We start from the raw sequence: 15,400 nt of genomic DNA on the forward strand, positions 1-15,400 counted from the left end.
ATTCACTGCAGAGGCAGACCTGGCCTCCGGGGAGCTGAGGTTCTCCCCTCTCCCAGGCAGTGCTGCTGGGATGCGGTTTGTGCCAGGGTGGCCCACTGGGTCCTGTGCCTGTTGCCAAGCAGACAGCCATCTGTGCTGGGCTCCGAGAGAGAGAGTCTGTCTGGGCTTAGCCCTAACTCTTCTCTGCTCTTCTGTGTATTTCAGGTCTGGTCAGGGGGCACAGCACAGGAAAATCGGAGCTGGCCAAAAATTTGCTACATACCATACATTGTTTTGGACTGGTCTTAACTGTTACCAGGGAGCTTTAGCCCCCCTAAAATATTAGTTAACCCCCCCTAAATAAATAAATGTATAATCATGTTCATTTGGCAGCATGTTCAGTTGAGTTTGATGTTTTGAACGTCTTCTATAAATAGTAGCTAACGTAGGAGAGGAGTAAATTCTTTCAGGTTTAAAATGTAAATGCACTGGAAAGCAACGGTACGTTTTGCTAATCAATATAATTTTTATTGACATGTATGGAGTTTAACAAATATTTTTGAGATCGTAGAAATGTCATGTAGAGAAATTGTTTAGACAGTTTGCAGTTTGAGAATTCGACTTGCGCGACAGACCAGATGTCATGTAATATCAAAGTCTTTTTTTTTTCTTTACCGGAAGGCAAGAAAGCTAGTTACAACTTTCTAGTAGACACTTCTGAGAAGTGTAATACAAATACAAATAAATTATAATGTAATTCAACAAAATATTAAGGTGGCCAATAATTGGGGATGGTGACTGATAATAGTGGGCTGGATTTTTTAGCGACAACAGTACTGAAAATATTTATTTCCCATTAATGACATGCTAGCTAACATTTGTATGTCACTAATAATCATCAAGAACACAGTTGCAAAACTGTGCGTGTTTCACAGAATCATGTTTGTTTGTGTTTGAAGTTAACATATTGCAACATATTCTGTTCAGAGGAAGGGAGATCCGTTTTTTAAATGTTTTTTTTTTTTTATTATGATACATGACTTTAATGACTTCATTCCGAAATGAACGGGTTAATGACTAAATCTGTTTTTGACATTTTTTGGAATAATCAGAGAAATCTCGCTTAGAAACAGAATATACTCTATGTAGATGTTCATTTACTATAAACTGTAGATGATAGAAACATGATAGAACTATGAGATAGGTATAATTTTAGCCAACCTTGACCAAAAATAACCCAAACATTTTACACCTGTTGTTACTCTAAAAATACATGATGAAAAGATGTTGGGGAGTATGCCCAGACCCCCCAAAACAAGGCTTAGCCCCCCCATCCATGATTGTCTAGTGATGTCCTTAATTGTTAATGCAAAAATTTGGGTTAGGGAATCCCACTTTGATAACTCTGTGACAACGGATAACTGAGGAGATTAATTACATTATATTAGATGTCCTGCTAAGGCTGTTTGGGTGTATTGTGCATGGCCATGATTGCCCAGGTTAGAAATGACAGCGCTAAGCTCCACTGACTTAGCACTTTGACACACATTTACCCGTGGCCCAGAGATGTGCACTATATGAATCAGCATGCTATAGAATCTGGCTAATTAATGTCAGTTTGGCAGGAAACAGGTAGCGAGCGGCTCCCCCAAATCTTCCTGCTATTGCTCTGCCATCGGGGATAATGAAGCTATCTCTGATAGATGCGGATGAGCGTGGGTGTAGGTTAGTGGTGATGAATTGGTAGCATGAGAAGGGACGACGGGATGGAGATGCTTTGATCCAGACACATCCTTTGCATTATCCACTTAATAACTGTTGCTACAAACCTCTGGCTGGGGAGGGGCCCAGACGGACAGAGATGGAGCTCTGATATACAGCTGAAGTATTGCAAGGTCAATGAAATATAAGGATTTTCCTCCAAGCATTGAGTGTTGCATTTGCAACACTTGCTGCTTGATGTCTTTGTCCCATTTCTCCACTCTGTTACCTTATAAATAGAAAAAGAGAAATGTGTTATGAGGTTATGTGTGTTATTCTATTAATAGACTTACTTTTACCTTTTTTTAATTTGAGGAGATAGATTAAAGCTTTATAACATGAGTGCAAGCAGTTCAAATGAAAAGGAGATCAAGTTTATAGAGAGTAATTAATTTGCTCTAAAGCCGTATTTCCCAGTGGCAATCTTTCCCTGGTTCTTTAATTAAGCTTCTTATGATTTATGATTTCACTGAATAGGCCCTTTCTAATGATTACATTTTGGAAAAACAAGGTAAATACAGTATTGTTTATCAGATGGCTGCCATTGTTTAACCTGGGTTGCGCTGAATAACGCCCACCCTCCCCTCCTCCGCCCCCCCCCTCTCCAGGTAACTACTACGGGACGCCCAAGCCCCCGGCGGAGCCCGCGCTGGTGCAGCCTGACCTGGTGGACCAGGTGCTGTTTGACCAGGACTACGACACTGAGGTCCAGCGGAAACGCACCACCTCTGTCAGCAAGATGGACAGGAAGGACAGCGTGGTCCCTGAAGAAGAAGATGATGACGAGAGGCCGCCCTTGGCCAACGGCCTCCCAGGTCAGAACGTCTTATACCTACTTCCCCTGACCTTCCTAACTTTCTCCGGGATTTTACATCTACTTTACTCTGACTGGACGTTGTTATTTCTGGTTGCGTTACCCAGCCATGCTCTGTCTGTGAAGCAAGTCACTTCCCAACGGCCTCTATCCCCAGGCGGTGCCTCGAGCCCGTTCAATATCAGTAACGTCTACTACAGTACAGTTCACCTTGTAGGCAGCTGACTTCTTTAAAGGAGACTGCATATGTGTGATCTATCGAGACACCTCTCTCAAAGGAGCTGGCATGTCCTTGATTTCCCAAGGGTAGTCTGCTCCCGGAGGAATGGGTTCCAGATCCAGTGTATGTGTGTGTGTGTTTATTTGCATGTTGTCTGCATGTGTGTGTCTTGTGAAAGTGGTAGCGTGTATCTGAAATTCTCAGTCCTGCTCAGGGCTGCCCATGTCAGCTCTGTGGAATATGCTAGAATATGCTTTGTATTCTTGTGCTTTATTGTATTAGTGTTATACAAACAGCCCCTCCATTAGACCTTGGGTATACATTTTATTTGGTAGCTTTTTGTAGGCCAAAGCTTCCAAAGAAATGTGTGGTGCTAAAAAAATATATGAAGGGCTTTAGTTGTCTCCATGCTGAAGTTTATTGTGGTGCTTTTATTGAGGTTCTCATTAAATTGGTCAGATAAAAGCATAGAAATACCTATAAGGATCAGTATGACAGTATTATTGTGCCAAAGTAACCTCAAGCGCCAATGGCCTTTTTTCAGTGAGTTTCTTTATCATTGAATCCCTGGAGAAGTGCACACACATATATGCATAAACACACATACACTTGCAAAACAGAGCCTTGTTGAACAGAACACACTATCTCTTGCATGCAAATCCTGTAGCGACATCAAACCTTCCCTCCTCCCACTGCATGCTGGGAGAACAGGAGGAGGCTGGAGGTGTCCATGCAGACAAACCTTCTGCTCTCTGTCTCTTGCGCTCTCTTTTCATCTGTCTATATCTACCTCTCCCTCCATTTCTGTCTCTCAGACCACAAAGAAGGGGCCTCGTGGAAGAAAGCAGTGCCCAGCTACACTCAGTCTAGTAGTACTATGGACTTCCGTACATGGAGCTCTCTGCCCCGTGACAACAGCCTGGAGCCCCTGCCTCTCAACTGGGAGATGGCCTACACTGAGACAGGCATGGTCTACTTCATAGAGTGAGTACTGACTCAGCTCCGGTATTATATACCGTCAGGGACGGGACAGAAACACAGCCTTGATTCTACTGAGACTTGGTTGGTCAAGGCTTCTCTTAAATAATGCTGAGTTTAAATTAAAATTAATGCTGAGGCTTTTACTTCTGTTCTGGACTGAATGTTGAAAGTTACATTACAGGTTATGCAAAATAGATGGCTATACCTGATCAGTGTTCAGGATGTTTAGTACCGTGCCACTACCATTTTACAGAAAGGAACAAATTACTTTACAATACCATATTGCATGGAAAGCAATGTGTTATGTTACTACTGTAGTTACTTTGTTGTAAATTCATGCAGAATCTCAAAACTGTATGTACTGGCAATTTTAACGAAACTCAATCAACAAAGCTCATATTCTTTAAAACGCAATCTACACATGGAATGCACTTAAATAAAGATTTCTCAGAAATTTGTTTTGAGCCATACAAATGACACTTAATAACAACTGTTCATAGGCAACCTCCTAATTTGCTGTTTTTGCACAGAACAAAATGGTGGTCAAGCATAGTAAAGTTTACTTTTCTTCAGAATATATTTCTGTAATTGCAACATTGTAAGGGTAGCGAATTGGGAATTTAGCGGTGCACCTTTAGTAGTATACAAGATCACCAGGTTTACCAGAAATAAAGGAACAATGCTTATAATGCTGTTTACCACCTGAGCATTGAGGTTATTTATGTAGACAAGCCAATGACTGGATTAGTATGGAAAAAATGAATGTATGTATATACATAATCCTTATGTGCTGATAGAAAGGTCTAGAGCCCTCCTCCCTATCCAGATGAACAGTCTTGGGTGGACAGTCGTTCAGTTTTATTACTGCACTGTGACTTTATAAACCACTCAAAATGATTTCATTTTGATTGGATAATCCTGAGCCTTTGTACTTAATGCATACAGTATATGGTTCTGGTGTTAGCAAATGTAATTGGTGGTTCCTTCTTAGGACAACCTCAGAGCAGTTTTCCTGGCAAGCTAATTCTTAGAGCTCTCCCTGAGGACTTTGAGTTGTTTAAAAAACAAATTGACTTTCAGACAATATTGTCTCACATGACCACAGCATTATAATGTTGAATATCTCAAGTCTACTCACCCTTAAAACAAAAAAGGTTTTGTTTATCAGTTTTGCAACATTTGCCGGCATTGATTTGATGATGCATTTATTTTTCACTTACAGTTAGTTACAGTTGGTTCCCAATGTTATTAAAGGTGAAAAAGGTCTGACATGATGTCTGTCTTGCTTTCAGCCTGCACATAAAGGCAGCAAGATGAATACATGTTTCAAGCAGTGTTAGTTTCATAGATAAAATATCATGTAGATTTAGTGGGTACATGACTGTCAACATTTCCTTGTTTTAACCTGATGTAAAAACCGTAGTCAGAAGTTGGCTCAGGTTTTGTAATGTTTCTCATATCTGTTTGTCAAAGTCACAACAGTAAGACCACCACCTGGTTGGACCCCCGTCTGGCCAAGAAGGCTAAGCCTCCTGAGAATTGTGAGGATGGAGGTAAGGATACAGGACCTTTTGATAATATACCTTAGTTGCTAGTGAAAGTCTTCTCTCCCAGACTTGGAGCCAAAATGTAAATGAAAAATGTAATGCTTTGGATTTCTTCTACTCCTCTGAAAGAAACGTAAGCTGGCCTTAAAATCACTTTGTATTTTATTTGTACTTAATTATACAATATATATACAGCTCCAGGAAAAATGTTAGGTCCCTTGCTCCAAAGGCAGTTGCCGTAAATGAATTAATCTCTGATCATAAACTAGATGTTATTGGTTTATGTGAAACGTGGCTAAAGCCTAATGAATTCACTGCCTTAAATGAGGCCTCTACTCCTGGTTATACTAGTGATCATATCCCTCGTGCATCCCGAAAAAGAGGGGGTGTTGCTAATATTTATGACAGTAAATATAAATTTACTCTCAAACATATCACTGAGTTTCATTCTTATGAAGTTTTACTAATGAAAGTTAACCAGGCCGATACATCGTTTTACATAACTACTATTTATAGGGCCCCGGGCCATACACAATGTTCCTCAATGAGTTTCCAGATTTCTTGTCTAACCTTGTAGTCATGGCAGATAGTATTCTAATTTTTGTCGATTTCAATATTCATATGGAAAAGTCCAATGATCCTCTTCAAAAAGCCTTTGAAGCCATAATTGACTCAATGGGTTTTATCCAACATGTCTCAGGTCCAACACATTGCCACAATCACACCTTAGATTTAGTCCTGTCACGAGAAATAGATATTGTAGATCTAATAATTTTCCCCCAAAATCCTGGATTATCGGATCAGTCTTATTACATTCACCGTTAAAACAAGAAATCCACTTGCTCCGCAAACAATGAGTTTCAAAAGCCCTACTATAAATTCTCGGACTACAAATTAATTCCTTGATATTCTTACAAGTTCGCTCATTAACGACAGAGTAAATAAATCTGTAAACGATCAAATCGAGGATCTAAACTCAACACTGCAAAATACATTAGACACAGTTGCACCACTAAGAACAAAAGAAATACGCAACCAGAAACTTGCTCCCTGGTACACAGACAATACTAGAGCACTTAAGCAAGCCTCCAGAAAATTAGAGCGAAAGTGGCACTCCATCAAGTTGGAAGTATTTAGACTAGCCTGGATAGACAGTACACTACAATACCGAAAATCACTCACGTCTGCTCGATCAGTTTATTTCTCCAACCTGATTGAGGTGAACAAAAACAATCAAACATTTCTCTTTGATACAGTTGCAAAGTTAACAAAAAAGCAAAGCTTAGCAAGTGAAGTGGGTCTTCACTTTAGTTGTAATGAATACATGAACCACTTTGATGAAAAGATCGTCACCATTAGAAAACAAATAACTGACTCCTCCTTAAATAGTTATGGTCCTCAATATCTCAGTTTTCCTAAAAATGTCCTTAACCTCCCTGACCAGATGTCAATGGGGACACTTGAATTTTTTTATACCATATCGCTCGACACATTTACTACATTTGTGATGAGTTCTAAACCCACAAACTCTCAGCTAGACCCGTTTCCAACAAAATTACTTAAGGAGCTATTTCCTGTGCTAGGTCAGCCAATGCTGAACATAATAAATTGCTCCCTTTCCTCCGGATGTGTACCAAACTCACTAAAAATAGCGGAAATTAAGCCTCTTCTAAAAAAAATTCATCTGGATCCCGACATATTAAACAATTATAGGCCAATATCGAACCTCCCGTTCCTCTCAAAAATCTTAGAAAGATGTGTTTCCCAACAACTGAATGCCTTCTTAAAGACAAATAACATTTATGAAATACTCCAGTCCGGTTTCAGATCCCATCATAGTACTGAGACTGCACTTGTGAAGGTAACAAATGACCTTCCAATGGCCTCAGACAAAGTTTCTGCATCCGTCATGTTGCTTCTTGATCTTAGTGCTGCTTTTGACACTATTGATCACTCCTTTCTCTTAGAGAGATTGGAAACCCATATTGGGCTACATGGACATGTTGTAGCCTGGTTTAAATCTTATTTATCTGAAAGATATCAGTTTGTTAGTGTGGATGGCATATCCTGTGACAAGTCAAAGGTATGCTTTGGTGTTCCTCAAGGCTCGGTTCTGGGCCCATTATTGTTCTCACTATATATGCTCCCTCTGGGTGATGTAATCCGAAATCAAAACTTTCACTGTTACGCTGATGACACACAGTTATATATTTCAATGAAGCATGGCGAAGCCCCTAAATTGGCTACTTTGGAAGCATGCATTTCAGATATTAGGAAGTGGATGACAGAGAATGTCTTGCTCTTAAACTCAAGGAAAACAGAAATGCTTGTTTCAGGACCCAAGAAACAAAGATCTCACTGTGAACATCGACGGCTGTATGGTCGTATCCCAAAAAACTGTAAAAAACCTTGGCGTTACCCTTGACCCTGACCTCTCCTTTGAAGAACATCTAAAATATGTCTCAAGAGTTGCTTATTTTCATCTTCAAAACATTGCAAACGGTTTATAATTAGGTGTAGCCTGGCCCGGGGGCGTGAAGGTGACCAGTATGCTTGATACTGTCCATCCTTGCTGTCTTGCCAGGTGGGCTCTCGTCGCCACTGGGATGCCCTCCCTCCAATGCCTTTCAGGGGAATAGTCATTGGCTTGTTGTTGACTCTCTGTTGCGCACTTGTGCAATTGGGCTGTACGCTGCTGGCAATACTCGGCCCTCATTCAGGGGGGTTGCGGTTGGTGGGTGTCCCTTTGGTTGATGCCTGGCAATGTGGGTGGATTAATTTCCTGCCTGTTGGGCCCTGTTCCGGGGCCTCCCCCGGGAAGTGCCACAGTGTCACCGGACCCCCGTCTCAGTTCCATGGTGTTACGCTGCTATATTATTGTGCTGGGGGATATGAGGAATGCACTACTAGGTGAGGACATGAGGTCCTGGTCCACACCTGCGGAGTACCTGGTTTGGGGGGCCCGTTGCTGTCCCTGTCATTGTCCACCTGGTCATACTTTTGACCTAGTCTAAAATCAAATAGACTCTGGATTTAGCCCACATCCATTTATTAATTATTCCAATTGGACTCTTAATATCTCACCCGGCACAGCCAGAAGAGGACTGGTCACCCCTCTGAGCCTGGGTCCTCTCTAGGTTTCTTCCTAAAATTCGGCCTTCTTAGGGAGTTTTTCCTAGCCACTGAAATCCAACACTACTGTTGTTTGCTTCTCTGGGTTTAAGGCCGGGTGTCTCTGTAAAGCACTTTGTGACAACTGCTGTTGTAAAAAGGGCTTTATAAATACATTTGATTGATTTGATAGAGACCACTGCAACTTTTTCTTTCCTGTCCAAAAAAGTTTAAAAGGAAAGTTTTGAGTGAGGAACAGAAGCGTTCAGTTTCCAGTATTCTCTATTTTAGAGAACACTGAAGGTTTCTGTTCCTCACTCAAAACCTTCCTTTTCGACTTTGAAAACAAGGACATTTCTATGTGACCCCAAACCTTTGGTAGTTTTTCAAAAGAAAAAAAAAAGAAAAGTTTTGTCCATTATCAAATTGATCAGAAGTACAGTGCCGCCATTGTTAATGTTGTAAATGACTATAGTAGCTGGAAACAGCTGATTTTCAATGGAATATCTACATAGGCTTATAGAGGCCCATTATCAGCAACCATCAGTCCTGTGTTCCAGTGGCATGTTGTGTTTGCAAATCCAAGTTTATCATTTTAAAAGGCTGAACTGATCATTAGAAAACCCTTTTGCAATTATGTTTGCACTGCTGAAAACTGTCGTGCTTGTTAAAGAAGAAAAAAACCTGTTCTTTAGACTAGTTCAGTATCTTTAGCATCTGTGTTTGTGGGTTTGATTGCAGCCTCAAAATGGCTGGAAACGAAGACATTTTGGCACGGTGTGGGCGGCAGGACACAGGCGCAGGGTTTAAGGGAATCATCCTTTTAATGTTCTTCTTCATAACTCGAACAGAAAACACCAAAAGGAGAGGCAAACCGCAAACTGAAGCACATAGCAAACAATGACCAGCCAACTAAAGATCCAAAAGGGCGAGTTAATAGGGTCCCCGATTAGAGACGAAAGGCACCTTCTGCGGTTAGGATCCTGACTTTGGTCCCCAGGCGCATAGAGATGCCTAATGGCCCCCAGCCAGGACCTGACAAATGTATTCTGAAACTTGTCAGTCTATTCTTGTTCTGAGAAATGGAGGCTATTCCAAGTGAGAAATTGCCAAGAAACTGAAGATCTTGTGCAATGTTGTGTACAACTCCATTTACAGAACAGGGAAAACTGTCTCTAACCAGAATAGAAAGAGGTGTGGGAGCGCCAGAATCTTTTCTGGATTCGCTGGGACAAATTCATTATGTAAATACATTATATGTTTCCACTGGTGCCAAACACTGATGTTTTACCCTAAAGTCCAGACACGGGCCAGCGCCAGGTGGCCACTAGGCCATGGCTGAGTAGCCCGTCTCTCACTTGGTACCAAGCCCCGGACTTTAGGACTTAGGGTGGGGTTTGGAGTTGATGCGTTACTTGCTGTGAAAACGCCGGATGTTGTGCTATTCGAATATCGATGTGTATAATTTGCTTAGTCTTAGGCTTCTCATAATGGTTTTCATCCGATCTAACAAATTGATCCCTGATAAAATAAAGAAAATAAATCAACAGCACAGGGAAGCAAAGAATCAGAACGGAAAGAGTTGGAATGACTGAAGGTGGTATGATGCCATTTAATCAATAGAAAAACTGAGCACTGAGCCTGCAGAACTTATAACAACACAAAATTACCTCGGAATCCTCCCAAATCCTTCAAAAGGTAGATTGTTTTGACAAAATACTTATTAAACTAAATAATGAATACACTGGCTTACAGTTGCAGTGTTAAGAGTGTATCGCCTTAAATCTTTCGTAACCGGAAAACTAATTTGTGTTGATAGTTTACTCCTCCCTCCCCACGTGTGCCCCTCCTTAAATCCTTGGTACCAAATGTATAGTGGAAAAGTCTAGAGGCAACATTAGCATAATCACCGGTGGAGCCCTGGTACCGGGGTAAAGCACCAGTGGAAATGCATTAAGCAACAGACGCCCTACAGGTCCTCAACTGGCGGCTTCATTAAATTGTACCAGCAAAACAACTTTCTCACCATCAACAGTGATGAGGCGACTCATCAAATATACAATGGAGGATGACAAACAGGATAGTTATCCAAGGACAAGACACCTAATACCTCCAGATCAGGGTCAAAAGTTCTGTCCATGTTGATTTGTCATAAGTTGAGAGTTTGTCTGCTTCACTCCAGCGGCATCAGTGCCCGTGAGTGCCCACTTTGTTGCCCATCCATTACCAGAGTTTGTTGGGAAGACATTGAGCTCTGATAGGCTTTTTCTAATGGATTTCTAGGCAGAATGCTAGTTGGTGTACTGTTCCAAAGCTCTATCTGGCGTGAAGAGATTCTTTTTTTTTCATGTTTTTTGTTGCTTTAAGCTCACTGGGGCATGACATTACAACACAGCAGCCACTTCAGCCTGTGACAACTGCAAAATGTTCACCAAACCACTGTTTTGTTTTTCATTTCCACTTTATGTTGCTTAACTTTCATGGTAGAAGATGTGCAAAAACTGATGTCACATCTAGAAACTGCACTGAATTGGTCACCCAAATGCAATGGCTGCATAAGTATTGTCTGATATCTGCCTGGCTATTCTCATCAATATGCCCTGTTATCCTGCCATGCAGTTCAGTTTTTTTGTTATAATGCTTGAACATAATGCATTTTTCCCTGTACCCACAGAGCTTCCTTATGGCTGGGAGGAGATAGAGGACCCACAGTATGGCACATATTATGTAGAGTAAGTCTGTTTACCGAGACACCATATGACAGATGCTAAATAATCCCCAGAAATGCTGTATGTTCAAATATTTTTATTCAGCACAAACAAACTGGCATCATATGGCTTTTTATGTTTTTAACATTTCAAAATATAAACAGAAAGAATAATGACACACAAAAAAGTCTAGAAAGAATTTAAAAATAACATGGAGATGGAAAATTACAAAAAGATCACGCTTTGTTCTGACAGACAGACATACAGGGTACCTTGCTGAAGACAGGCAAAGACAGTCAGTAGCTGGTTTCGACTGGTAACAGCAGGGCTGGACCAGTGTGGCTGGTAGGACTATACCCTTTGGGGCCCTGACCTTCAGTAACCTCCTTGCATTTCCACACATTTGCCATGGTGTGGAGAGAAACATCAGCACAGTCTGTCATTAGGCAAAATGAGAAAAGGGCGAAGTAATTCAGTGTTTTCTGCAAACTAAATTGTCTGCAACATTACAAGAATGTTGAAAAGTGAGTTGTGTATAGCTCATCAAATACACCCAGAGACAGTCTCAGAGACAGTGTAGCAGTTTTAAACCTATTTTCCGGTTACTGTACTGTAAACATAATGCCATGAAACTGAGAGAATTTCTATGCATCAGAGCTTAATTAGTCTGTCTGGGTTGGGTGCCCCCTGGAGGTCGTAGGCCCCATGTACTAGGCTTAGACATGGAGGAGACACCAACACTCCTGGTATTGTACATTTTCGGCTTACAAGAAAACACTGGGGAAACATATCAGAATGAATGTACAATACAGTGGCTTTGATTACACTAGTGTACTATATATGTTATAACCATTCATAACAGTGCATTCTGAATGAATCATACATGTGACTTACAAAGTTACACACAACAGGTTACTTGGAGCTTGTATGTATCTGTGCCTGTAATTGTCATCTAAAATTTATATCTGATGCATTGTTCCTGTCTCAGTCACATCAACCAGAGAACCCAGTTTGAGAACCCAGTCCTGGAGGCAAAAAGGAAGCTCAGCCAGGAGACTTCTGCCCCGAACCAGCAGGGGGCGCCACATGGTAAACACAACTTACCTCACCTCACTCCCCCCTCACCTCACTCCCAATTCATCTCACTCACCCCTCACCCCGCTCCCTATTCATCTCACTCCCCCCTCACCTGGCTCCCAATTCATCTCACTCCCCCCTCACCTCCCTCCCTCTTCACCTCGCTCCCTCTTCACCTCCCTCCCTCTTCACCTCCCTCCCTCTTCACCTCCCTCCCCACCTCATTACCTATTCAGCTCTAGAAGTTCTGGAGGCTGTAACGGCTACACAGAGATTCCTTATTGACTTTCTACACGTCAAACTTTCTGTCTCCTGTTGATATGGTTTGAATTGGGAAAATGTGCAGCCACCAAGCTTGGAGAAGAGTCATCCTTTATGAATATCTTTTCTAAACTCATGCCAGGGTTGGGATGGACGACAAGTCTTTCTACCTAGTAAATATTATGAATTAAAGATGCTTTCATTAAAGTGGATGTATAATATATTACAGCAGATGTATAATACATTTTGTTGCTGGGAGCACAGATTGACAGTCATGTTCTGCAGCTGAGGCTTGCGCTAATGGGTTAGTTGAGAGGAGGAGGAAGGGGTGTGGCTCTTAGAGGATGTGACAGCTGTTGGAGAAGCATATCTTACGGGCTAAGCGTAACAAGACATCTCTCAACCAGCTAGCCAGGTGGGGAGGAAATAGAGGAGGGACAGAGACAGCCATCTCCCCTGTGATTTTGTGGGCTGTCAGGCCATTACTATGATGTCATGGCAGTTCCACTTCAGGCTAGCAGGAGTTCTCTGTTACAGTTTTCAAAGCAAACAGACTCCCACAGCAAGGAACGCAACATGGAGTGTCATTTGCAGTGTTAATTTGCCAAGGACCTGAGCTTGCATCAGAATTTTAGACATTTTTAAATGTCCCTTGCATCCATTACCAACAATCATCAACTTGTCCTACAGATCCCCACAGTGAAGTACAACACTTTCTGGGCCATAGTGACCATGGTCTTTGTGTCAGACCAGGCTTTTTAGGTTCGGGTTAGAAGACTAGATTTCACCATGGGACAATTTTTGTTACATAGTGGATGTTTGGGTGCCTGAACATGGTAATTATAATCACAATGAAAATAATGGAGCAATGTGTTGAATGTATTCTGCTTTCTATGTAGGGTTGATAAGAGAGTGATGCCAGCGAGTGATAAGCTCAGCTGGCCCATTAAATGCAGTATAACCCTGACACACTATTATGTACTGGACTGTGTGTCCACAGTTGAAAAAGAGGGTGTTTATGGTGCCAGTAACAACGGCTCACCTGACAAATCTCTTTTTCTGGGCCGCTGGTCCTTTAGGTGAAAAATTTAAGATGGACATCATGCCATTCAATGTCACAGTTTGAAGCATCAGCATGAATCGCGCCATTCATATTCACTATAAAGCTACTAGATAATGTATGCTTGATCTACCGTCTAACATTTAAGCCTTGTTGAAGTCCAAACCAGAACTTTTCATTCATGAGTAAAATTGACCCCATTTTGGCCTGTCAAATGAGAACACCATAAAACAAGATGTAAAAAATATCCTGTATGTATACTAACAATTCAGTGACGATTGTGTGGAATTTGGAGTTAGAGTCTAGCAGCATAGGGCCCAGTATCTCACTGCTGACTTGCCTCTGAGGCTAAGCAGGTTCGATCCTGAACAGTCCTTGGATGGGACACCAGATGCTTTAAGTGTAGTGTTGGAAGGCCCGTAGATACACTCTCCCTTGTGGTCTAAATATCTAATCCCAGATCAAAGGTAAGCAATAAACTGCTGGAGGTAAAAAAAAGTTTAGGTTGCCAAAAACTGAAAAATAATGTACATTACAGAAAAAGGCCTTTTCAGATAACTTGTAATTGGTGAAGCATCTTCAACCAGCTGTTCTGAAGCAATAGAAGTAGTCTTTAACAAGACAGTAGGCTTCAAATCTTGGAATAGCTAGCACAGTCTCCCGACTTAAACCCCACTGAGTTGGTTTGTTATGCACTGGGCAGAAGGTTGAAAGCAAAGCACCCTTCTGAAGAAAATGTTCTTATAGTTTTTTAGGGCCCCTGTCAGTTATGGACCTTTAGAATCATCCTAAGCTTTTTTGAAACATGTTGCTGGCATCAAATTCAAAGCGGCGTAGTAAAAAATAAAATATTTCAGTTTCAACTTTTGATATGTTGTTTTTGTACTTTTTTTCTATTGAATATAGGGTTTAAATGATTTGCACATAATTGCATTCTGTTTTACTTTACTTTTTAAACAGTGTCCCAACTTTTTTGGAAATGGGGTTGTACATTAAAACATTTAATAATGTGATTTTCAATATATAATTTAACACCGGTAGTGTATAAAATGTGTTTTACTTATATTATTAAAATTTTGTCTTCATGTTTGTCACATTTGAAGGTCCCACTTGGCTGCGTAACCTGTTCTAAATCTCCCACTGTGATTAACTTATGTTCCAGGTAAAGGGGGCGTGTCAGGTTTCACCCCAGACCCGTCCCAACTGCAGGGGGAGATGTTCCACACCGCTCTGAGGAAGAGTTCCCAGGGTTTTGGCTTCACCATCATAGGTGGCGATCGCCATGATGAGTTCCTTCAGGTGAAGAATGTCCTCAGTGATGGCCCTGCTGCCCACGACAACAAGATTGCCTCTGGTGGGTATTGCCGTCCACTGCTGCATTGAGCTATGGAGAGGCAAGCTTTTATCCAACTTCCAGACATGTAGTGAACCTAATAACAGGCTGTTTGGTCCCTATAAAGGGGCTGCACTTACCCAAACACGTCCCCAAGAGATGCAATAAAAATACATAGAAGGATTCTTTAACAGGGATCATCCTGGAGCAGAGAGACAGGTTATGGTGGTTTCTGTGTGTAGCCAAGTATTTGATACACACTCTGATCTTCCTTTAGCTTTGAGGCTGTCTAGGGCTTTGCATCTTCAGCAGCTTTATTTCCGTGAGTTGAAAGGGGCTGGTGGCCGTCAGGTGAGGTATAAAGGAAACAAACACAGCTCTTGCTTATATGCAGTAATGATTTGCCCGGATGCACCGCTAGTTAAGGTCTGTTTCAGAAAGGGAGCAGAGGAGGCAAGGGAGGGAGGAAAGTGACAGGAAGACGGAAGGAATGGAAGCCATGAGATGAAGGGGATTTGGAGGAATAGGAGGACGGATGACTGGGAAAG

At 41.6% G+C, this 15,400-nt stretch overlaps 1 protein-coding gene across 8 annotated transcripts in view; it reads left to right on the top strand.

The window, feature by feature from the left end:
* Nucleotides 1-15,400, top strand: part of LOC105006631 (membrane-associated guanylate kinase, WW and PDZ domain-containing protein 3) — a 138,113-nt gene that overhangs the window by 96,618 nt on the left and 26,095 nt on the right. For all 8 annotated transcript variants that reach the window (XM_020055348.2, XM_034287372.1, XM_013138375.3 and 5 more), the window contains 6 exons: nucleotides 2,349-2,555; nucleotides 3,590-3,758; nucleotides 5,229-5,308; nucleotides 11,088-11,145; nucleotides 12,110-12,210; nucleotides 14,682-14,873. In XM_020055348.2, coding sequence (XP_019910907.2) covers nucleotides 2,349-2,555; nucleotides 3,590-3,758; nucleotides 5,229-5,308; nucleotides 11,088-11,145; nucleotides 12,110-12,210; nucleotides 14,682-14,873 — 807 coding nt within the window. The remainder of the gene's footprint in view (nucleotides 1-2,348; nucleotides 2,556-3,589; nucleotides 3,759-5,228; nucleotides 5,309-11,087; nucleotides 11,146-12,109; nucleotides 12,211-14,681; nucleotides 14,874-15,400) is intronic.

Source organism: Esox lucius, chromosome 17 (assembly GCF_011004845.1).
Source record: "Esox lucius isolate fEsoLuc1 chromosome 17, fEsoLuc1.pri, whole genome shotgun sequence".
Classification (NCBI taxonomy): domain Eukaryota; kingdom Metazoa; phylum Chordata; class Actinopteri; order Esociformes; family Esocidae; genus Esox; species Esox lucius.